The sequence below is a fragment of the Acanthopagrus latus genome, chromosome 23, assembly GCF_904848185.1.
Source record: "Acanthopagrus latus isolate v.2019 chromosome 23, fAcaLat1.1, whole genome shotgun sequence".
In the NCBI taxonomy this organism is placed as follows: domain Eukaryota; kingdom Metazoa; phylum Chordata; class Actinopteri; order Spariformes; family Sparidae; genus Acanthopagrus; species Acanthopagrus latus.
Genome location: NC_051061.1, coordinates 4,062,169 through 4,088,178, shown reverse-complemented (window position 1 = coordinate 4,088,178; position 26,010 = coordinate 4,062,169). Strand labels below are relative to the sequence as shown.

General features: G+C 43.8%; 1 protein-coding gene across 6 annotated transcripts in view; it reads right to left on the bottom strand.

Moving 5' to 3' along the window:
• Positions 1 to 24,277, bottom strand: part of caskin1 (CASK interacting protein 1) — a 102,760-nt gene extending 78,483 nt beyond the window's left edge. For 5 of the 6 annotated variants that reach the window (XM_037089167.1, XM_037089169.1, XM_037089168.1 and 2 more), the window contains exon 1: positions 23,387 to 24,276. In XM_037089167.1, coding sequence (XP_036945062.1) covers positions 23,387 to 23,480 — 94 coding nt within the window. In that variant the 5' untranslated portion in view covers positions 23,481 to 24,276. Of the gene's footprint in view, positions 1 to 23,386 lie in introns of all 6 variants that reach the window. The other variant, XM_037089166.1, reaches the window with a different exon arrangement.
• Between the last annotated feature and the right edge of the window lie 1,733 nt (positions 24,278 to 26,010).

Here is a 26,010-nt window from a genome sequence, read left to right as displayed (position 1 = left end):
TGCAACTTACAAATGCAAAGAACTATTAATGCCGCTGTTTTCATTTCATCAAACGGCACACACTCGAGGAGATGAGAGGTGACAGATTATATAACGGCAAAGTGCAGACGTATCAAGGTATCAAGCAACGATAATTGACCTCAATATCTGAATACCAAAATAACCTTGAAATGTACCTCAAAATAGCAAACGTCTGGTGCTAAAACGAACGGGAGATGTGGAGAGTTAGTGAGACAGAGTGAGAGCAGGAGAAAGGCCAAGTTTAGGAAGGCTTTGATGTGCAAGATGGTGCATCCTTCTCATGGGGTAAATGTCAGGTTTCTAACAGAGAACGCCCAGGGAGAGAGTCCAACCCTGTGTGTGTGTGTGTGTGTGTGTGTGTGGTGTGTGTGTGTGTGTGTCCCCGCAGTGAGGTCCCGGTATGGATCTATTCCAGTTGACTACTGGTACACATAAGACTATTTCTGTCTGACTGCTGGGAAACAAGGACACAAATGGATAGATGAAGATTAAGGGAGGGAAGGAAGGAAGGAAAAAGAGATGGAGGAAGACAGATGAACGAAAGAAGGAAGGATGACAGAATGACGGCAGCAGATGAGAAGTTTTAATTAAAGGAAACTAACTGACTATCAGAGGGCTGGCACCCACTGACACTGATGTTTTAGATATTCTACGTACAGCGACCGTGATAATGAGCCTATGAGGATTGAGACAGTCCAATATGGTATCGCATAGTTAATAGTGAGACACATTTGTGTAGGGATAAAGAGTGAGGTGGGTAAGAAAGAGAAAGCACGAGAGAGTTGCAGAGACAAGCAGAATGAAGGAGTATTTAAGGTACATTTTGAGTTATGAGTCATGAGTTACAGTCATGGGAGGAGTGATAGAAAAACAAGGGTTACCACCATGCAGGCAGCTCTGGGCTGCACCTAGCCAATGCAGTGAGTTGAGCTAAACGCTAATGTTTACATGCTAACATGTTCACATTGACAATGCTAACATGATGTTCATCATTTAGCAGGTATAATGTTTAACATTTTAACCATCTTGGTTTACTGTGTTAGCATACTAGCTTTTGCTAGTCTACACCAAATTTGGTAATTGAAAAAAAATTCAAATAAATGTATGAAATGTAATCAACCAAAGTAGATTCTCGATGAGTTTTCATCGCTATCCATTCCAAATTACAAATGATCTAGAGAAACACCAAAGCCAATATACCAGATTCACATGGCAGCCATGTTTACATATCACCATATCATATCAGTGGGGGGAAAACTCAAATATTGTACTGCTGTGTTCCAGGTCGCAAGTCATATAAACACAGACAATCTGATCAGTTGTTATCATTTCACCGCTTCCTGACCGATCAGCAACTGTAACGACAATAGACAGTGATGATCCAGAGGGACATTGAGCCATATTTTAACGTAAAATAACAAATTTGTTGCAAATTAAATTCCACTGGACCACAGCTAACGTTAGCATCCAAACACTCTTCAGGTAACACTACCATTTGAATCACACGCTATGACAGGCAAAGCATCAATTACTTCTAAAATATCAATACACATGTTGTATACACAAACAGTAGGCTTGGCTTGGAAGTGGTTGAACTATAATGTTGACTAATGTTATGTTATCAGAGTTTTACCTTGGAATATGGCCTGATGTTCCTGCACTATCCATCATCTTTTATTTATTTTTTTTGTTGTCAATCGGGCTGTGGTAATATAATAACAATTTGACATGACTTGCAAGGTAGAGCACAACAGCACAACATTATCTGTGAGTCAATAATGTCAATTCAGAAATAAATTGCTATTCGTTCGGTGGTTTTTGAGATATAGAAAAAAAATGGCTGGGGATTCTGCTTTGCCGTTTTTTTTTTTTTTATATATCTGTTGAGCTTCTGTCGGCAAACTCAACACTTTGCAGCAAACCTGAAACAAGAACATAGATATGCACTCATCACATGTAGGTATGTGGCAATTGGAAATCAGTATTGATGGAAAGCAAGATGCATATAATGCCTGTATATGACTCCAAACCACTGAATTATTTAAGAAAACATTAATTCGATCCCAACTGGATAATAGTCACATAAAAATAAAAAAAAACACCCTAAAAACACCACAACAATAAAACCGAAAAGTGTCAGACTTGGATTAAAACAGTGCTTACTAATAATTTTGTGGGTTGGAGTCATACTGCAGACTATACTCTGTTCATTGCACCAGAAGCCTGTGGAGGGAGGATGGATTTATGCCCTCTGTGCCTCTGGAAGGCTTTTAGCTGCAGGAAGTGTTGCATTTCATTGACATTAACTCAACAGCAATGGAAAAACAAAAAGGTGATTTGGCTAATTAGTAAATGTAACAAGCATTCCTACTAAAGAAGAGAGGCTCAGAGGAGCTGAGTGGTCGCAAAAGACAGCAAACAGCATCAGCAGCAAATCAAAATAGAAGCAGATGTGAAAATTGGGGGATGTGTATAAAAAAAACTTGATAAATCACACGGCTAAAACAGGAAATTGGGGATGAACGCCTGTTTTTAAGATTAGACACCAGAGAGAAAATGAACAGGTCAATAGTGTGATCTGCGTCTCTTGCTTTGATGACACACCCTCATATCTGAATTGCTCTCTAACACACACACACACACACACACACACACACACACACACACACACACACACACACAAACATACGCATCCATTACAGAGCAAGGGGATAGATTTACAATCACAGGAAGCCAATCCCACAGACACAGAACCACCAACCCTCCCTGGTCTGAACCTGATCCAACAGACACAAGTCTAGGCCTACACAATGCTGCTCTCTCTCTCTCTGTCTCTCTGTCTCTGTCTCTCTCTCTCTGTACCTCTACCTCCATGATCTATTATCTATCTTATACTTTCTTATACATGGTTATTTAAAAAAGTTGCATGTAGATATCTGTACAACATGCTGCGAACATACATGCATGTCTTGCTGTACATCCTTTTCAACATCAGCTGTGATCCTACCACCAACTCTGTGACTGTAATCCCATTCTTGAGCTATGTGGCTTCCTTTTCCAAGCAAAACCAGTGCCCCCACTCCAAAAAAAAAAAAAGAAAAACAGATGTGGATGAACATTAAAGATACAGCACTATTATTTTAGAGATTCTGCACTGATATCTGCTAAAGGGATTCTGCCAAAACATTCATAGTGCAGTTTTTTTGCTCCCTGTATCTGAGCTTAGATATGAGTTTGAAAAAGATGCAGAACAGCTTTGGAACTTTTATGGCTGCACTTTGAACATGTTTCACAAAATAAATGATATTATATTATATCATTAATTATATGACAATATTTGTAAATGAGAAGCAAATTTGAATTCACTAATATTACGGAATCAAAAACGTACACTGTAAGGTAAGGATAGGAGGAGAAGGAGGAGAGGAGAGGAGAATAATATGTAGAGTCCACTGGGGCATGTAATGAACTGATATCATGCTGTGTCAGCAGTAGCCCCTTAATTTACTGCTATAGATTAACCCTCAGAGAGAGTTACATGTTGAGTGAGTCAGTTATAGGGAGAGAAAGAGGAACAGGCCGAGGTGGTGTTTCTCCTTCATAGCGATAAAGGACAGAACTGTTCAAGTACTCCAGCACAGTACTTTCTGTACAGTTTCCCCCCCAATGAACACACAGCTCCATGCCAATAATGTACTGTACTGCTCACCTCTTTTGACTTAGGTCAAACAATAAATGGCGCTGATTTAATTCACTCGGAAGCAGCAGTTTCAGAACATTGGGCTACCTCAGTTTGATGTACAGGACCTTGGGAAACACATGTTGGAGCACATCATTTATATTCAGTGGCCATGCTAGCAGCGCTATGAGTTTGAGCTCAATGCCAACATCTGCAGCTAACATGCTCATAGTGTCAATGTTACAGAAACATGCTGATGATTGGCAGGTATAATGTTTACTGTGCTCACCATAGTAGTCGATTATGTTAGCTTGCTAACATTCGCTAACTGGTCTAGCACCAAATATAAAGCACGTCTGAGGCTGATGGGAATGCCAGTAATTTGGCAGGTCATGTTTATTCGATTAAAACCTTAAAAGGAACAGGTGCCATTTTAAGGATTTTAATGTGGTAATTGTGCCGTTCTTTCAGCCAAAACAGTGCAAGACAGACATGTACAGATTTTTATGAATGCCTTAAAACATGTGTGAATGTGATCTTTTAACTGTTCTTCATTTGTCATTAATAAAGCTGTTCCCTTGTGGCTAATACCATTTAACTGTCACAGCCCTTCATGCTTAACTGTACTGCTGGTAGCCACTTCCAGACCAGGCTTAGGGCTAACTATTATATTACCAGTGCTTTAAATGACTGATGTGAAAAGAGCATTGGGAGTGGTTGAAGTGAGTATGTATCGTCAGCATGGTTTGCACTGCTTTCATCTTGATCAGAGGGAAGAGCACATGACCTGTGAGAGGCATACAAAGACACAACATTACTGTGTCCACCCTTTTCAAATAACACCAATTTAATGATTCCAAGTGTGTTGATTTGCTGTTATTGTGTATCAGTGCAAAAGGGGAACTCCAAACATTTTAAGAAATGTTTAACGAGAGCCTTTGACTTTCAGATTATTTTTTCATACGTGGGTCGTTTTTGATGTGTGTTCTGAACTACTTCATGGGCCTCCCTGGGCCTCGACGCAAGCAGAGAGAAACTCTGAAGAGCCCGGGATGCAAAGATGAGAGACTGACTTTCTCATTTGAATTGTGGAGCGGTGAAAGTTAAGTAAGTAGGCTTTTAATCTGATCTATCCTGAGTTTAAAGAGCACACTGAGATCTTTGAAACCAGGCACCCAACTGCTCTCTTTCTTTCATTCTCCCTCTCTGAATTGTCCACCTATTAAATGTCTCTTTGTGCCGCGCCTATTCACGCACACGAACCAATGGAAGGCTTTGGACTCTTTCACTAACAGTGTGTGCGTGCGTGTGTGTGTGTATGAGTGATTATGTCATAACTGAGTCGTCCCAGTTTTTACTGTGCATTGAGCGCACCAGTGTTATTTTACTAGATGCATTGCGTGTGTGTGTGTGTGTGTGTGTGTGTGTGTGTGTGTTACAGAGACATAGAGGGAGAAAGAGAAAGAGAGAGAGGGAGAGAGGGAGAGAGTGTGAGAGCAGTGTGCATGTGGTAGGGTTACATAGAGAACAATAGTCTGATTGTACCTGTGTCTGCAGCTACTGTCTGTCTTGTGTCAATAGTCCAGCTCTATTAGACTGATCCTCTGCCTATTTGCCTGTACAACAGATACTTTTTAACCTCAAGTTGAACATTTCTGAATTACACACATGTGAGCTCCATGATAACTCAGGCATTGTAGATTTGCCTGGTTTATTAAAGCTAGATTTAACAACTCTTTCAAGTATTTAAGAAACTGCACTTTGTGTTTTAGCATAGCATGGCACTTGGTTTGGTCTTTCCTATTCTGTAAAACATATAGGCCCCATTCACACCTGGTGCTAACACATGCTCTGGATCTGGATACACTGTCTGCATAATGACATTGGATCCATGGGCCTTATAGTTATACCCCCTTTTGTTAGTGTTCTCTTAATCCTCATTCTGCCCACATGGTGATCTGATTTGCTAGCTTCCATTGCCCCCTGTAATGTTTGTCGGGCTTGCTTGAGATGGCAGAAAGTGTTAGGCTTTTAGCTTACATGTGGTCTCACTGTAGGGACTACATTTACATCTTGCTAGGATCCAATCACAATGCAAGCCAGACCACCTCCGGATGTGGTCTCATATATCTGCTGGCATTGTGATTGTGATCCTTTTGTGCGTTCACATCTTGAATTTAATAGCAGCGCCATTGTTCCACCGTCTGGGGAGAACTCTGCAGATGGCATGTACACTTGTCACTGTAATGCCAGGTGTAAGTGGAGTCATATTTAGAGAGGAGATAATGCAATGTTATGAAAGGGCTACCAAAGCTTTTTAGCATTTCCACTTTTATTGAGTTTTTTTTTTTTTTTTTAAAGCCTTTCCAAATCAAATCAGCACTTGTTCTTAAACCAGGTCCATTCAGGATTCTTGGAACCTTGGAGTTGATCTAGCCAACCAAAGTTTTCTGAGCGGAACCACTGTAATCAAGGGTGTGTCATCAGTGGAGGGTGTTGCACAATGCACAACAGAATGAAAACAGCTAAACAGTTCAAAGACGGCAAATCGCACTGATTGAAAATTTGTTTTTATCAAAAGGAAAACGAAAACCCGCCACTTTATGGTTCCACCTCAGAGCTAACTTTTCAGATTCAGAGCCAAAAATTCTTTGGTCACAGTCCGAATGGTTTCAAAATTAGGTGCTGGGACGGAACCCATCCCATGTTGGTGGAAGTGGTAATTAAGATTCCTACATGTCCCATAATGTAACTTAATAATAGTGTTGTAAGCAAGACCATCTAAACCAAGACCAAGTCATGACCAAGAGCAGCACGTATCGAGACCGAGACAAGACCAAGACTTTGAGGGGTTAAGAGCAAGTCATGTTTAAGATCAGTCCAGGTCATGACCAGAAATAAAATGTGGAACTTGAAAACCATTAGCTTGTGTTTTACAATTTAAATAACAGTGTGTTGCAAACAACAATTCAAAAGAGTGATATCCCTGCAGCAGTGGTCGTGATTGATTGCAGGCATGAGACAACATAGCAGCAGTGCCTAGCAAAGCAGCCATGTTGCATTTATGTGCTATCAAACTGAGCTAAAAGAACTACAGACAGGAAGAATTTTTGAACAAGGAACTACAACTGCACTGAACTGAACTCAAACCAGTCTCACATCCGACACCATCCCCCTTGTTGGCACATGGCCCTGCAACCATAGCAGCACGCAAAGGGGGCCCAGGGTTCCCCCACTAGGGTAACGGGGGTGGGGGTGAAGAGAGGGGGAGAGAAGAGAGACATGGAAAAGCGATGATGCAGACAACGACGAAAGTCTCGAGAGTGATTAGGAAAAAGCGTGTGAAAGAGAATTTCCCTTCTCTGATCCCATGAGGGTTAAATCATGGGATTTGGGATGAATGGGAGATGAGAAGAGGGGAGCTCAGTGAGGAGGAGGGAGGGGAGGAAAGAAGATAGGAGGAACAGCGGGATGAGAGTCAAGCTGGAGAAGGCAGATGAAGCGAGTGGAGGGAAGGAGAGAAGAACGAGGGAGGCATACAGAGGGATCAGGAGGGAAGAGAGAGAGGGGGATAAAAAGGATGGATGATGGATGCAGAGATGAAAAGGATGGACGGAGGGGGGGCACGTATGGGGGCATGGAGGGAAGAAAAGGATGAGAGGAAAGGTGAGAAGGGAGGAGAGGGGACGGTGGAATGAGGGCAGAAGAAAGAGACAAAAAGAGGGATGAAAGGAAGACGCAACAGGGAAAAGAGAGATGGAGGGATGACAAGAGAGAGAAGAGAGAAAGGAGAAAAAAAGGTAGTGAATGTATAATAGCCGGTGGGCCAGTAGGTTGTGTTAATCCGTATTGTCAGATTATAGGGTAATCCCATGATAACACACATGCACACACACACACACACACACACACACACACACACACACACACACACACACACACACACACACACACACACACAAACCCACACAGCGCAGGGCTAAAGTGTCTGACCAGACCCCGCGGTGCTGAATTGGAATAACCGTCAGTGATCCAGAAATTTCCTGGCCCGGCACTGCATGGTTGTTGCCATGGCGATGGCTCCAGGAAGAGGGAGAGAGAAAGAGAGAGAGAGAGAGAGAGAGAGAGTGACAGTGAGAGACAGACAGGGAAAGAGAGAGGAGAAAGTGAGGAAAGATAACACAGGAACAAAAAGTGGGAAATAAAACAACCAGAACCAGGCAGGGCAGCCACAGCAGGTTTGGCACCAGTCATCTACCCGCACACATACACACACACATACAACTAATATACAGTATATGCATGCACACACTCTCACTAAACACACAAGCATGCAGAGCCAAACCCAAATGTTCTGCATGTGTTCAGCAGCTGAATACAACCAGCCCATTAGCCAGAACATACAAACAGCAGTGATCATTGGTTCAGGGACGCCACTACTTCTCCTCCATTGGCTGACAAGCTGCAATACAATGGTCTGATTGGCCTGAGGTAACGCACACATACTGTAGCAGAAGGATCAAAGGAGGTGAGTTAACTGAACACGGATGTTGGTATGATCCTACATAAACACACACCTGCTGCACAGAGGAGCTCGAGTCTGCGCCTGTTTTCAAACTCATGCTTTCACATCCAGGCTAAATGTGAACTGAAGATGTTGTTAAAAGGATCACAAAATCTTTAAGAAATATACAGTAAGAAAATACAGAAAAATGCAATTGCTGGTTTTAAATCTCTTCTTTCTACCATCTGTGTTGTGAATTCAGCTTTTTCATTTCTTTGGACTTGACTCCAGTGAGTTGCTCTCACACTAACAAGACTAAGAGTCTACAGCCATGCCAGCGGGTCTGTCAGGCTGGACCGCAGCGTAGCAGTGCTCTGAGCTAAATGCTAACATGAACAGGCTCCCAATCTCAAGTGAATGCATTAGCATGCAGGTATAGGAGGTATAAAGTCTACTATCTTTGGCACCTTAGCTCAGCATCATAGCATGTGAGTACTAAGGTTGAAGTGCTGCTGAAGATGACGGGAGGTTGAGCAGGTATTCAGTCACAAACCAAAGTGCTGGCACTGCTGGATGGTACAGGGGAGCACCAAAGTAATAAGAAAATATTCTAAACGGACCACGTAGCAATTTACTGACAATTCATCCAAGATATGCCAACCAGATATTTCCTGAGTCATGCTGGCACTGACTCAGTGGATTACCAAAGTAGGTAGGATTTATCCTCTGGGTACCATGAATGGATGTACGTAATGTTCTGCAATCCATCCAAAGATCCAGCCTGAGCTTAAGTGGTGGATTAGCAATCAGTCACATGTCATCCCTGGAGCCACTAGCATGGCTAAAACACTTTCAGTAGATGTTCATTTACAAATTTAGAGGGAGTTACCTAGACAAAGGCATGCAAAAACACATGCATGGAGATGTTTGCGACTTAGGAGGCCATCATGAGTTACACACTCATAACCCATAAACACTATTGCGGTGGCTCATAAGGATAAAGGTGTCCTACGCTAGTGACTGGTCTGGGACCTTCTTTTCACCCCTCCCTCACCTCTCTCTCCAATCAATCACAAGCATTGTGCAAAAAAAAAGGAAAAAGTGAAAGATAGAAGGGGGCAGCTGTTGCTTTGGTGGAATCTTCCAGAATCCCTTCTTTCCTGTTGTCAGCTCTGGCCGTCCAGGTCCTGGCCCAGTTCGACGTGAGTAATCACCCTCACCGGCTCCCTGACAGCAGCACACTGCCAGCCAGACTGATTCATTGGGCAAGCAGAGACGAACGGCGGGGGCGGGGGTGGGGTGGGAGCAACAGAGGGGAAGGAAACAGAGATGTAAAGAGAGAAAAGATGGAGGCAGGCGGTGAAAACGACGGGCCTGCCAGGAATTTATGATCTATGCAACCACACTATCAAATGCAAATGTGACCAGTTCCTGCAACATATGTGACAACACGTGTTTTTTTTTTTTTTCAAGTAGCATTTGTCATTTTGGCCGTGCATGATTTTTGAGTGGTTTTCGCTTTGCATAAATTGACCCCGAGGAAAGAGTGTCACATCCACCTTGGTCCTCTCAGAGGCTTACTCATGAGGACATGGGTTCATATTTATTCACATTTAGAATATACAGAGCCAGCAGAAGCTCAAAATTATTCTTCCTCCACAACTTTGGACAAACAAGTGATATTTCTATCAACTTCTTTTGTACTTTGTGTTTAGTGCTGCTTACCAAATGTTAGCACAATGACACACAAAACTAGCCATGCAAGCAGCTCTGTGAGTCCTAGCAAATGCTAATGTGCCCACAGTGGCAATGCTATTATTATAATGTTCAGCAGGTGTAATGTTTCCTGTCTTCACCAAGCTTACCGCTAATTCATGCTAATTAGCACAAAGCAAAAGAGCTGAGTATTGTTATAACTTGCCAGTGGTTTTTAAAGCATTAAGTCTGCATTGGACGATTTAAAATTTGACCTTAGAAACTGACGAGATTACATAACATGCTGATGTCTAGAAGCTAGAGTGTTAAGCATGCAAACATTAGATAGACAACAAAAGATTTTTTACTAGGCGATCATTGTGGCCAAAACAAGTAACAATAAAGCTATATTTTTTTATTCTATATTGTCTATATACAATTCAGGAATCCATAATAACTTGCACACTGGCAAGCTAACTTGTTTTGTGTCTTGCTGTTGTCTGACAGTGTTTAATACTGTGTATGTTTGCATGCGTATCCATGTGTGATGCTGTGTTTGTGTGTGTGTGTGTGTGTGTGTGTGTGTAAGTGTGTGATGGATCACATGTCTGAGCATGAGGTCTGTGGCGACTTAGCAGACAAACAGTGATGTTTCACTTTAAAGAGACAGAACTGTGACACACCAAAAACACCAGAGGCAAGATTCTGAATACAACTTTCCATTCTGTCTCCATCGTTTCATCGTCCTTCCAGCTGATCTGTTCCTCTTTTTTCCCTTCCCTCTCTCGCTCTGTCTTGCATCTTTTTTTTATTTTTTATTAGGGAGGATGGAGGCTTCACACTCACTCAATATGCTCAAGTTTTCCCAGCTGCTCCGAGGATTGGGATCAGATGGTCTGAAAGTCTTCCAGTCGCAAGTTCAATGATCATCTCTAACCATCGGTCTAAACGCACATTTCAGAAGAGTTCGCGCTTCCTGGAAAATAAATCTGACCCAGATATCTGCCTCCAAATCAGCAGGAGAGGATTACAGTCAAAGAGACTACACAGACTGAGAGGCTGAAATATTTATGAGCTAGGTGAAGGGGAGGCCTTCATCGTCAGCTTCATACCTGCCTCAAACATCACTTACGTACTAGAATCTGGAGCTCATGTATCTTCAAGGATCCGACTACACGACTTTAACCAGTGTACAGATGTAAGGTTGAGTTAACAGGTGGTGTTCGGAACAGTCTGGTCCTCCGGTTCAATAAAATCGCCTTCGCACAATTAGTGCTTTTCAGATTAGTGGCAAGAGGAGGCAGTAACGTTCTCTTCATCTTCAACATAAAGGACAGAGCACATTTCATTCAATAATGCAATCCAAGGTTTTGAAAGCTTTCCAGTAAATTTGACTAATATTAGAAAGAAAATGTGAAGATCAATCCTGAAGTGTTTTGAGTATACAAAACATGCAGAAGCAGGTGTAGAAACGTAGTTATTTCCAAAGCAGCAATGCCAATGACCTTTTCTTCCCAAGTACCCAAGGTGTAGAGGTGTGGGAAATTCTCGATTCCTCGATGCATCGTGATGCGGATGTGCGAGTGTAACCAGCAGTCCAAACCCCTGAGATTTTCATCTAATTAGTGTTAAGAAAATTCCCAACATCCAAAAGCTGAGACATGGAAATGTTTGCCATTTTTTTGGTCTGAACATTAATTGATTAAGTGACTCATTATTTCACTTCCAGTCTCCTGCAATACACAGCCTCATTTTTCACCTCTGAAGGCCTTCAAACTGTTTGGAGTCAGCAGCTCGGCAACAAGGGTCTGATCCCATGCAGGCTTCCCAACAATACTGCCAATTGACTTTATTGGGCCAGCTGTCCAACAAATTGGTACTGCTGGGGCATGTGCTTTTTTCCTCCGTGCCAATTTATTTTTCATGTATTTCATTTTGATTTTTAGCAGAGAACATAACCAGCTGTAGGCCTAACTCAGTTATTTATTTACATTTCACTTCCTTTTTTTCCACACTAATCATGTATTTCCACCGAGGAGATTCGCTGTGGAATGTTTCCGCATCAGCTGTAGCGACTATATTACTTTACACACCTGCTGCCAGGCTGCCGCACTGATGCTCCTCCCAAAGAGGCTTTGTCAGTAATATCCTGTCGCGCTAATGCAGGATGAGTTCTGCAGTAACTATCAATGCGTGATGCTGTAGGTGCTCAGTTTCCTCTCTTGAAAGCCACTGAAGGAGGTTAATTTGCGAGAGAGTGATTTCACAGAGCTGACTGTTATGAGACGGGAAGCATCCGAGCGCAGCGGACGAAAAGACACCGAGTTACAGAGTATGACAAAGCAGCGAAAAAATAATTGCGTCTGGTTCAAAATAACGTTTAATGGCCCTCAATAAGTAAGAGCTGGAAAAGCTGGATTTGGATGAATTTGCAAATGCACACTGACTTTCGTGCACACACAATCATATATCCACACACAAACTGTAAGTAGATGTATCAGAGGTCACGTACATTATATGGATTTTTTTGCGAATCTCCAGCTGTGTGGGCAGCGATCCAACGCCAAACATCTGCTCAACCACTGGATCACACATGTTGTATGGCTGCAGCTACGTGTGGACGCACTAACACGCACACACACAGTAGGGCCCAGACTCAACATCTGTCCTGCTCGTCCGGCCAGTTCCTTCTGGACTCTGATTGCTGCCTCCAATATGAAGATGCACACACACATATACACACACATTCTATGAAAGAGGTGGCTGTGCAGATATTCTGTTACACCAGATGGTGATGTTACTGCACACAGTAGCATTAATGGACAGCTTCCTTTTTATGGAGGTCAGGCCAGAGAGGAGGGACCACACAAGCACAACTACACACTTCACAAAACTGCAGCAGTCACAAAACTGAGTTTTGGAATTTGAAGACTTTTGACTTTCTGCATTTTTTCTTTCTAAAATCAAAAACACATGAGCACAGGAGTGAGTGTAAGGAAGGGACTGCAGAGTGGGTTAATTTGCTCTAATGTCAATGAGAACTAATATTAGCTTGATCAGCTAATTAGCTAGACCTGATTTCAGCCGGCGAAGTCATCTCAGTACAAAATGAGAAACTCGCTTTTATCACTGCTTGCTACCAAAATTACACAGAACTCTGAGTGGTTAATCCATCACCATCATCGCTGGAAGCTGCATACGTCATACCAGAAAGGAAAGCTTGACAGAAGTAGCAACAGTGACTGAGGTGGGCGGGGCTTAGAGAACAGCTACAGATCCACTGGTGCTGTGCAGAAAGTTTCAGACAGTAGGGACTAAGAGTAAGATTTACTCTCTTATTTTGCAAATGACACTCTCAGGTATATCACAAAACAACACTGTGAGACTGTGTGTCAGTGCATGACACATCGTCCCAAGATGTGAACTCGCACCCAAACTGTGTCACAGCCCTGTTTATAGCTGCCACTTGCATAGCAAGAGCACCGGCATTCATTCACAAAGTCCCAAGGCGATGCTAAATGTATTCACTGTGGGTGTAGGGCGGAACATTTCTGCAAGGTTCTCACGTAGAGCACAGTAAAACCTTGTCCGGACCGTGTTAGTTTAAGTTTAGGAGCTGAGTCTGAAAAAATGCATAATTTCCTGCTTTTATTAGCTGCTCAAACATTCACTTCAAGCAACGAGAGTCCACTCAGTGTTATGAATTCAGGGCGTGAGTGGAAGAACATCCTGCATGGCGCTCACTGCAGCAGGTCTTTAGGAGACACGCGCACACATACACACACACCTTGAGAGAGCTGACACACACCTACACATGCATGCAGCTACTGTATTGGTTACATAACAACTCTCAAATGACATGGCTCAGCTGTCTCCCTCATATCTTTGAGATTCAAGTCTCATGTCTGCAGAGGATTTTGAAAGAATATTAAACTGTGTGCGTGGGTGACTCAGTGTTTGTGTGCGTGTGTGTGTGTGTGAGCGTGACAACTTTTGTCCCCTGTCTGCTTGACTTCCATCTTAACAATCATAACACACACACACACACACACACACACTAACTGATAATATAAATTCCGGCAGAGTCTGTACCTCTCTGTGCCAGTCCTGTGATGGGCGGGGACGATTGTGTTTGAGAGTTTTTGTGCGTGTGTGTGTGTGTGTGTGTGAGCATAAGCCAGTACAGTCGATGGTTAATGCCACCTCTTTAATCGCTGCTGATGGAGCATGGGAGGTCTCACCTCTGTTGCCCCTCTCATTTTGTGGGTGGTCTCTCTGTCCAGACTAAACCACTTACTCCCCTTCCCCTCTGGTCCTGTTAATCTGCACCGGAGCTGCTATAGAATAGAATAGAATAGAACAGAATAGAATAGAACAGAATAGAGTAGAATACCTTCTATTCATCATCAAGTGTAATGTCGCACTTCATCTCATATTTGGCACTTTTTTTTATTTCTGTCTCACCTTGTCTTGCTCCTCTCTCCTTACTGTCACCTTCACCTCCTTATCTGCATTTCCTCTCCTTTGCTGTCTTTTGTCGTCTCTAATAATTCCCACTTCTTCCCTTACTGCCTTCCTTTACTTTTGGGTCATTTATTTTATTTTTGTTTCAAGCCCTCTCCCATCTTTCCCCTTCCTTTATTTTCCCGGGCTGTCTTTTCCTTCTCCTTCAACTCCCTACCTTTAATTTACATCGATGTCAAACTTTCCACTCCTTTTCTTTTAACTTCCCCCCTCCCCTTTGCTTTCCTATTCTTACCGTCTTTCCTTTCCTACCCTTTCCTTTTCTCTGTTTTCCCTTCCTCTCCTCTCTCTTTCCCTGCTGTTACCTTTCCTTTCCTTTCCTTCCTTGCCCTATCCAACCCCTCTCTCTGCTTTCCTTCCATTTCCTGCTTTTTTCTTTTCTCTCCTTTCTTTTTCCTTCCTTTCCTGTACTGCCTTGTCCTTCTCTTTCATTTCCCTTCCTTCAATGTCAAACTTTCCTTTCCTCCCTTGTTCCTTCCTACTTTCCTCAATCACCCAGTCCTTTCCTTTTTATGTTTCTTTTTATATTCTTCCTTTCATTCTTTTCCTGTGCTATCTTGTTCTATCTGTCCTTTTAATTTGCCTTCTTGCCTCTAAGTTACTTTAATGCCATACTTTCCTGTCATCTTCTTTCAAGTCCTTCCTTTACTTTCCTCCCCTGTCCTTTCCTTTCCTTTTCTCTCTTTTACCTCCATGTCTTGAAATGTCTTTTTCTCTCCTGTCTTTACTTTCTCTTCAGGTGTTTTCCTATGCTTATCTTTTAGTTTCCTATCTTTACTTTATTGTCCTGTATTTCCCTTTCCTTCCCTCCTTTGCCTTCCTTTACTCAACTGTCCTGTCATACAATTTCCTCGGCCATGCCGTCTTGTCCTTTCCATTCCTTCTCCCCTCCTCTCGTCTCCTCACCTCTCCTGCGCTCTCCCTATTCTTCCTGCACCCGCCACTGACCCGTTAAACTCCGTGGATGTTATTTTTGGTGCAGTGCACTGTGCAGATGAGTATGTGTGTGTGAGAGAGAAAAAGCGCCACGGAGGCTTGACATGTGCGCAGCAGTCGGCAATAAGTGTACGATGGAAATTACACTATTCAGCTATCCCCCATTTCATCACCTTGTTCCCTCGTTATTTCATCATTTGCAGCCCATCATCACCCCTCCTCCATCCATCCCACCCGCTCATCAAAAAACATCACCTCTTCTTTCTCTGAATAGAAGACATCTCTCCCTCTGTTTCTTTTTATGCTCTCTCTCTTCCCTTTGCCTCAAAGCATAAATCCCCCCCATCCTGTTCTGTAATTCAATCATGGAGGCAGGCAGCAGAGAGGTGAGCGATGGTGTTTTGGAGGAAAATGCGTTGAACTCATCCAGACAAACCTCCGCTCTCCCATTATAATCACTTCTAATTGTGTTTTCAAGAACAACTCAATCAATTAAACTATACGCATAGTTTCTACTTTTCAGTTCGTAGATGCTAAATGAGAGCTGCTTTAGGCGCATTTGATCGACTTGCAGACTCGCAAGTGAAGCACTGTATGATTTTTCACAAATGCACAACAGATGTGTTGTCTTAAACGCAGGTTGTCGGAATTTATTATGAATGCGAATCAGTTTCTCTGCTGGGACGAGGAGTCATGCTGCTGTCGTTGTGCGTAACAGAGAGAACACAGCATGCTGGAGTAAACCCCCACACACTACATGATGTGTTCAAGGTCCTCTGAGATGACGCCACAGTAACACCCCCCTCCCCAACACACACTTCCATCATGCCATTTACACCTCATCTCGTCTGAAGGAGTTACTTTAATAGTTAAGATCAGCACACACGTCCTGGATAATCTGCACTGGAAATCTGGACTGTAATAAGCACGACATTTGTCAAAAAATGGTGAGTTTGAAAAAAAGTTCAGGTTACAAGTCTCTGTTCAAAGTAGCCCCTAATTCCATTACAAAATGTTGCAGTAATAATTGTATCAAACGGGAGCTACACTAAAATGGAATCACTACTTGCATGCAATGAGCTGCGAATCACAGTGTATTCAGTCATTATAATTACTGTGTTATTTGTTTCTGTTGGATTATTGACCATGTTCTGAATAAATACACAGCCATTTATATGTTATTCCTGATAAAAACAGATGCACTGTATTTCAACAGTATACTTAATCTTTCTTTTTCTGCACAACATCGCTGTTGGCGCTGGTTAAACATAACAAAGCTCATTTAGCCAATTACTGTAATTAAGGACACTTTGAAGGTGCTATTTCATACATCAGTTTCACAATGTTTTAGAAGGAGAGGGTGAGTTTCCCTCCACTGTATTTGTCTGAGAACTTTAGTTACTTGTTGATGTGCTGATTAAAATTTCAAATACAGCACCCCAGGGGCACCCGAGTAGCTGATGATATTACTAGAGTTCATCTTGGGCTTGACACTTTAAATGTGCTGTATGTCTCAGAGGGAGCTCGGACCGTTTCCTAGCAGACGGTGCCTTTAGACTCTGGGCCAGGGTTAGGTATCCTGTTTTCTGTTCTGTTCTTCAAACAGCACACATGGCCGGTTTCACACGGGGTCAGGAGCAGGACTCGGCGTGGCATGTGCCAACTGTCAGAGTGACCTGACATCACATCATTTGCAGCACGGATATGAAAAGGAGCAAGAGCTGGAAGTCATGGCGGGACTGCTGTTCTGATTTGTTCTTTTTGCTTTGTTTTGTCTGTGGGAGAGTCACCATTTGCACTTTACTATGATCAGGTCTTTATCTCCCTGCATTTACATGATATAATATGAAGAACAACGACAACAAGAAAAAGAGTATTTTGGAAGAAGAGTATTTTGGGAAATGCAGGAACTCTCAATTTATAATTCTATTTCTAGCAATTTTCAAGGTTGATTGTCTTGGTCTCTAATGCCTTAATTTCAACTATTTGTTTTTATTTGAAAGGAAAACTTCACCTAAAAATGAAAATTCAGTCATCAACTACTCACCCCCATGTTGATAGAAGTTTCGGAGCCCACAAAATTTCAACTTGAAACAGAAAATGTCTCCATACAGCTCATGCGGTCTAAGTCCCCAGAATCCCCAGGATCCCAAATTGATCTGGTTGGCCATAATTAACAGCCTTTTTTAAGCTAAAAGCATTAGTGTGCACCCCATCTGAAGTGGGTGCACAAGCTAGGGGTGAGTAAATAATTACTGAATTTTCATTTTTGCGTGAACCTTTCCTTTGATAAAAATGCAGTATTAAAGGATCTGAATCCTCCTTCACCCATTGGCTGTTGGGGGTACCCTTTTATATTAAGTGTGTAAGAGAAGCTCGTTTTAAACACCTCTTTACATGTTTTTATCTATTTTGTTCCTGACTGTACAAATAAACATGAAATCCTTTAATTATGTTTAAAGCATTGAACATTTGCAGTGCTATCATATTGTTTTATGTTACATTCCAGCACTTAAAGCACCACTGAGTTTATAATCCAAGAGTGTGCACTATGTAATATAAGCCACTGGCTAAAAAATAAATGCAAAAATAAGCCTCTTCACACTCTCACAGGAGCATGGAGTTGCAGACAGAGCACAGTTAACCAATATGAAGACTGTGCGGCTGACAGTGTGTGAAGCTTCCTCTCAGCCGGGCTGCTCCTTTGTCAATGTGCACTGGCGTGGATGCAATCATCTGCTCTACTCCTCTGCCAACCGCGCACATCAACACAGAAAAGATGTGGTGTTGGTGGTGTGTGTGTGTGTGTGTGGGGGGGGGGGGTTGGTATCTCCGCTGGTCTGTGAGCGTTAGCATCTCTCCCGGCTTCAAAGGGAGAAAAGGAAGGAGGCAGATAGTGTTGTGTGGCGGTGGAAGCATGTGTCAGTCTCTCGTGGCAGGAAACAGAGGGGTGGTGTTACTGTACCAGAGGTTCGATCCTAATCATTTCACCGGTGCAACACGCGCACGGACAATACAGGCACACACGGCCTTTAATGTCCCACAATAAACAGCCATCAATATAGATTACACCACCCGCTTTGACACACAAACACTGAAGCAGCCCATTAGCAAACACAGACCTCAGGTCACACTCAAGGTCTGCTCGATGTTCACACACACTCATGACCCCGTCTACTGCCACGTGCAGAAGGGACATTGACAGCAAACTGATGATGACCCGCCAGATGGTGCCAGATGTGTGTGCGTGTGTGTGTGTGTGTGTGTGTGTGTGTGTGTGTGTGTGTGTGTGTCTGTGCTGCAGGTGAATATGTGCAGACTGTATGTCTGGCCTGAAGAGGAGTAAATGAGTTGCAGCAGGGCAGAACCTTTGCCAGATCCGTCTCTCTCTCACACACACGCGCATACACACACACACACACACACGACCACATCTTACCATCTTCTTCACGTACATATGCACCTCTTTGCCCACACAATTCAACCGCACATCCACCCATTACTGCCACAAACCACTCACACGTTTCTCTCCTTACTGTGCACACACACACATACACAGCTGTCCTGTGAGCTTTGTGTTTAATGCTAGATGACAAACAGGTCTGTGTGAACGTCAGCCTAGCGTTACACCTCCCCGCTGTTTGTCTGGGACTCTCAGCTCCACTCTGTCATTACTGCCTGGCTGCTTCTATCTGCCCTGTTTGTGTCTTTAGTGCAGATGAACGGCCTTCAGTCCGCTTTGTGCAATATCAATGTCCTGCAGACGCTCGGCAAGCCTATCCCCCCCCAAAAAAAACACTTGGCTTTTTAGGAACAGAGCTCTGTTTTGCTTTTCACGTCCGCAAATGAAATTTCTCAGAGCATATTAAACAGATTGTCTGGCACGAAGCAGTTTCTGTGGTGGGGTTAGCTGTCAATTATACAGATGATACAATTCACTGCGATGCTGGAGAGGCAGGGCTTTGCAGCAGGCTGACAGGCTTTGAAAGAGAGAGAGAGAGAGAGAGAGAGAGAGAGAGAGAGAGAGGGAGAGAGAGAGAGAGAGAGAGAGAGAGAGAGAGAGAGAGAGAGAGAGAGATGCCACAACAGAGCCGAGCAGGGACGGGCTGTGATGATGCTTTTACATAAAGACCCTTCGTTAGGCCGGATAGAAGGCAGAGATGTAAGTCACAGAAGGGCAAACCTCAAGATGGAACCATAAAACGTTTTAGTCGGCCAGTGATCTAACGATGATGACAAATGATTAAGGCTTTATTGAGGAGTGAGGGCGGCCTGTGTCATTAGGTGCCAGGAGAATGACTGATTGTCCAGCGTGTCTGCCTGCGTGCTGCTCAGTTAAATACGAGTACACAGGAAGGAGGCAAAGCAACAGGAATACATGACAATGGAACACAGTCACCCTGCCATTAATACTATGGTGGCACTTCATAAAAAAACATCATTAACAAATGTTACAATCATAGTTGTAACATAATTCAATAGTTACTTTAGTGTTACTAAACAATGAAATCTTTTAGAAACCATTTATTAAGCAGCTGTAAAGATTTATAAACAAATACATGAAGAAAACAGCATAACAGATAAATCGTAAGTGCTAATGAGGTAACTAACTTTTAACTAAAGTTTAGAAAACAGCACATGTTCCTATGTGTGCTACCTAGTGAAGCCTGAGCGTTAAACGAGAAAAACACAAGCTGGAGCAATTATGGCCCATTTAATCATATTCATTTTTCAGTAGGAGCATTTTATTTTTCAATTCACAGCCCATTAATTGTAATTTTTAAAGACATTCCTCCAGAAAATATGCAAGCAGAAGCATGCCTAAATATTTTTTATGGTTTGGTTTGCCTGCATTGCTACTTTTGGAAGCTGTAGTTGTTGCACAAAACATGAAATTACATCAGAAGGTAAGGTGTTCCTGTTATTTTGTCCATGCCTTTTGCATTGAAGAAAGAAGTATTCGGGTCAATTTTCAAGTAGCCCTACATTTAAAATCCCACTTAAGTAAAAGAACAGCTACTAAAAAGTTTGTTTGTTACTTTCCACCACTGCTCTCAAAATTTTGCCATCAAATGAATTGAACATCTCAAACATGTAACTGTGCATGTAAGCTGCGGTCTGAACCCTGATGCATCCTACTGCATCATGTGCATTTGTGTCCCAGAGTGTTTACAGCTCTTCAACCTTGCCCAAAGCTTTTGTTTGGACTAGACTGTTTCTACATGAATTCAACACATTAATGATTCCTTCAGGGATGAACTCATTGCAGCAGCAGCAACGTATATGGTACAACAATTACAACGTGTAGATCTTGGAATAAACACAGGGCACCTTCTTTGTGCTGATAAGCAGCAAGTGTGGTTGGGCTAGTGCCTCTTTCACCTGCAGAATATTCTGCTACAGTTGCCATGTGTATGCACTGCTGCCCACCGAGGACCGGCTTTCATTTGGTGCACAACTGTGCTGAAAGCTCATGGTCGCTGCCTGATAAAAACATGTTGGAGGGTTTACCTGCCCTCTCAATGTGATGCACTGAACAGAGTCTGAGAGGGGCTTCCAGCTGGAGTGCACTTCACTGTAACCTAAAGGTTAGTTTGTGATGTGTACATGATGTACTCAGCTGAGTTCAACACACTATTTCGGGCACTACCTGAATATGCTGGACCCTACCGTCTCTTTTTTTTTAAAGTCAGGGGATGTCTGCATTTCTCACCAGACAGACTGCAGACTCTCTTTAATCCGAGGGGTTTCCTGTATGTGCTCGGCTCCGCTGTAGCCTGCCGGCATGCAGTGCACCCCACTGACTCCTACAAGCCGGTCTGAGGCCGTGTGCTGCACTTCACTCAGACCTGCACAGTGAGCTTTGCCATCTGTGGCACAGCAATGGTAAGCTTAAGTACACACGAGTCCACAACAGAGTGATGTTTTCAGTATACATTATGTCAGATTAAGGGATAAATTTGCCCAAAAAATGAAATTTCAGACATTATCTACTCCTGTCCCAACCACAGAATATATCTGGAGAATCACAGTAAAACAGCTTTGTAGCAGACAAGTGAAGTAGATGGGGACTTGTTTTAAAACATGAAAAAACAACTAAAAGAAAACATAAAACAACTCCATACATCCATGCGGTCTCCAGAACCCCAGAAGTCCCAAATTCATTTGAAAATGCGATATTTGCATTCTATTGAAGCGATCTTTTGCTTTTTATCTAAAAGCATTAGCATGCACCATTTCTGTAGTGGACGAACAAGCTCCACTGTGCATTAAAGGGTGTCAATAACAATTTGCGATCTCTGGCTTCTGGAGAAGTGGATTACTCTGGACGAGACATCTGTTTCTTTTTTAATGTCCTTCATTAATCTGCTTCAGTTGTTGGCGCAATGCTGTTTTGCTGTGAAGCGTCAGAAATGTTTCGTGGACTACCAAAATGTTGTCTGACCTTCCATCGGCTTGTGGTTAGAGTAGATAGATGATGACTGAATTTTTACTTTTGGTTCAATTTTCCTCCTACAGATCTGAAACATTTCATCCATTCTCCTTCTGCGTTGTTCTCCACTGCCAGTTCCAGTCTTAAATCCTGTTCCCGAAATATAAAAAAAATCACAGGTGAAGGTTTGAGGAAATGAGGTGTTTCGGCTGGACCAGGACACCGGTGCTGAACTCACACTGAGTGTTTTATGGCTACATGAAAGATTCAATTAGGGGCCCATAACAGGTGTCACACAGGTCTGATTAGCCAGAATAATTGAAGGCACCTGTGTGTGTGTGTGTGTGTGTGTGTGTGTGTGTGTGTGTGTGTGTGTGTGTGTGTGTGTGTGTGTGTGTGTGTGTGTGTGTGGGTGGGTGTGTGTGTGTGGGTGTGGGAGTGCAGTGTCTTTAGAAGGAGCCACCCCAAAGAGAAGACTTTTACAGCTTTTCTTTGTTCATACATACAATAAGAATATTGCTCCAAATTTTGCTCCTTAATGAAAACTGAAACCATAAAGTCATCGTGCGCAAGGAAGTTATAACATAAGACCAATTATTTGTCATCAACACTGGCTCATTCTATTCAAGTTTGGCCCACCGGCTGCTTGGAGCCTTTCCAGCGCAGCACCAGGGTCAGATGCTGCAAACCTGCCTGACTGGAACAGTTTTAGCAGTTGGACAGTGAGGAGATCCAATCACATGATGCTCGAGAGATCTCCTACAAAGGGATGATCTTTCTGTGTCTGAGCTTAGATATTTGAAATCCTATCAGCGGAAACCGTACTTCGTACTTCCCCTGTAGTATCCATCCCCATCTGTAGATAACTGTCTGTATCGGCCAGTTATCTATCAAGTGGAAGTATCCGTGCGGCAGCGAGCAGCCTCTACAGAATGATCCATCTGCGGCTATCTCTCTCTCTCTGGCTTCACTCTGTATTGCCCACACATTAGAGTGGGCTGTGGAAGCGTAACGTTGTTGGGTGTTGTAGAGTTACATCGCCCGCAGAAAACAAACAATTAGAGGCGCACAGGAGTCGGCTTCGGACCCTCGTTTGAGGCTCACCCACCCGTGCACCTGAGTCCTCTGCATGTGTTTGCCCATGAAGGTGAACCTCAGCACATCACAAGGCCAGTGCCATCATCCCTCACTTGTGAGACAGGTTCACACAGATCCCTCATCAAAGAGCACAACTCTCTCTCCCACCCTCTCCCTCCCCCTATTCCCCCCCCCCCTCTCTCTGCTGCAGTGCACTCAGGCAGGGGTCTCAAGATGGGCTGTCAGTCTCCAATCACACCACTAATCTTCTCTGATACACCCAGATGCATCCAACCCCTCCCCTCCCCTTTACTCTCTCTCACACACTCACATACATGCACACACACAGACATCATCATCATCATCATCATCATCATCAGTTAGGCCTAGTAGTAGCAAACGGGCAGCAACGGTATGCGAGAGGAAGCCTTTCAACTATTGGCCTCACACAACCTTCAGCGATTCGGTTTTCAAAGAGAAAAGACAGCAGTGATAGTGTTTGAGGACAGGGTCTTACTTGCTTTCCCCGGCCGGGGCCTTTGCAGCAGCTTCTGCACGGTGAGCAGGTCCTCGGTCTTCACCGCCTGCAGCAGTTCCTGGTCCTTCCCCATCTTCCGCTCTGAGCCGCTCTACTCCCGCAGCATCCTCCGGCGCAGCGGCGCTTCAGCCCAGCCTCACCGACGCGGAGGGTGCGTCTACCGCGGCCACGAACAGCCTCCCCTCCTCCTCCTCCCCCCTGGTCCCTGACAAGATGAGACCCCCCCTTAGAGCTCTGGCATATGATGGGGTGAGGGAGGCAGAAAGAGAGAGGAAGAGAGGGAGGGAGCGACTGGGAGGGAGGGATGGAGGGATGCTCTCGGGTTCCCCCTGTTAAGTGCAGCACCGCTGGATGGGGGACGGGACCGGGGTGCTGCTGGGCCGCTCCAGATTCCAGTAACAGCGTCGCGTGCGTTATGTTGTGACGGTGGAGATGAACGGTCCCCCTGTTTTCACGGTTCGCTCCTCGCGCCCCTCATCCACGGCCGGAGGCGGCCCGCGGTCCCTGCAGCCGCGCTCCACAACAACGACCGACACGGACGGAAAAACAGCGGCGGAGCAAGGAGACGTCAGGGCGGACTGATGTAGCGACTGGCCTCGCGGGCTCACTCGTAGACAGTGCGCGTAAATGATTGTGCGTTTAAAAATCGGGTGCGCGCGGCGTCCGTTCCTCCAGCGTTGGTGCCGCTCTCGTGCTCTGCGTCGTAAACACAATCCAAGGCTGCTGCTGCTGCTGCTGCTGCTGCAGCCATCGCTCCGCGTGCGGCGCTCGGGCTCTGTATTTGGTAATGATTTTCTCCGCGTGGGGGCAGGGGCAGTGAAGAGGGGGGGCACGTACACGCGCCCGCGCGCTCTACAGCTGGCCCAGCTCGTACCGCTAAATGGCTCGTGCTGCAACTTGGGGGCGGACCAGGAGCGCGGTGCTCTCCCGCCTCCCTTTTCATCTCTCCCTGGCTCTGTTCCTGTGGCCCTCTCGCTTTGCTCTACAGAGAGGCTGCAGAGATTTATTTCAGCTGCCAGCGAAGGCACAGACAAAGTGCCCGTCTCTCTTCTTCTTTCTTAGCTCCATGTATTGTTATTAGGCTATTTTAGCTACACTGGCGTCATAGCTTCCACCAGCTAGTGACACACTCGGTACCCCCCTCCCATCCCCAGCCCAGGTGATATGCAGAGTAACATGTTTTCAAGGCCGTAATTACTATATGTATTATTGGGGGGATACATACGCTCAAAATGAGACAGATATGTTTTTAGATGTCATATCATATGCTCGCCTACTACAGTACTACTTTTTTTTCTCTCCTTTTTTGGCAGGACCACGACCTGGGCCACTTAGGGGTTGCTCTTGGGCCACATGTGGCCCGCAGGCCGCCATTTGAGTGGGCTGAGCCTTACTGATATTATAAATATATAAGATAAATTGCCATTCTTTGACAGGCAATCGAATACTACGGCCCAAAATAATCATTAGCAAATGACATACATTTTTTTAAAAAAAGAGAGAGAAAAAAAGACAAGTTATCATAATTACAGGTAAAAAAACATTCCTGTTATTATTACTACCAGTTCTAGTGAAATGTGACAGATTTGGTGACTCCACAGTTAAGGCCTTGCATGTAATACATTGCAGTTTGTGCACACTATCCTGAGCAGGGGTGCAGCTAGAAAAAAATGATGGTTCCCCTGAAAGAACAGACTGCACCACCCCACCCCCACACCCAATATCTCAATGGCCTCCTAAAGCATTACTGTGTAATACTGCTATCCAAACCATTCATTTTAGCAAATAATAGGAGAACACCAAACCAATAACAAGAGTCTACGACAATGCTGAGGATGTTCACAGTAACAATACCAACATGCCAACGCTGAGTAGGTTTCATGTTTACCATGATCATCATCTGCATTTTGTGTCCTGGCATTTGCTAATTACAGTAGAGCAGAACACAAGGTGCAGGTGAGGCCAAGAGCAATCATACAGAGTGTCAAATACAATAGTTAAAGGCCACACCTTTGATAACAATACTGCAATTTCACTTGTTAGATTTCACATCGCTCCATATTAAAAACGTTTTCTGTAATTTCTTGGAATATGCTCATTCCCTATTTTGAGTTCAATTTGAAGCAATTAAAAAAAGCTACCGCCAGCAGCTGGTTAGCTTCACTCAACTTAACTAGTTGACAGATTTTTATTAACTTTGTACAGAGCCGAGCTTGCTGTTTCCGTCTGTTTTCAGTGGTTATGTTAAGCTGAGCTAATTGACTGGTGGCTGTGGCTACATTTTTACTGGAGCCACAAACACGAGACTGGTATCAACCTTTTCATCTAACGCTCACCGAGAGAGCAATTAAGTGCTGTTCCACAATGTCGAACTTGTTAAAAAGTTTCACACACACTGAGTATGTTTAGATCATTGAATGCATTTTCAAAAATTCAACCTCGGCATATACCCTGGAGTAAATGTACGTGTGCTGTGGTCATAACGGACAGTTAGAGAGAAAGAAGAGCACACATCAGTGAGACTGACCCCGACTTCTAACTGCAACATCTCACTTGTCTTCTTTCTCTGTCCAACCTCCTCCAGATTTTTAAACTCCACTCTC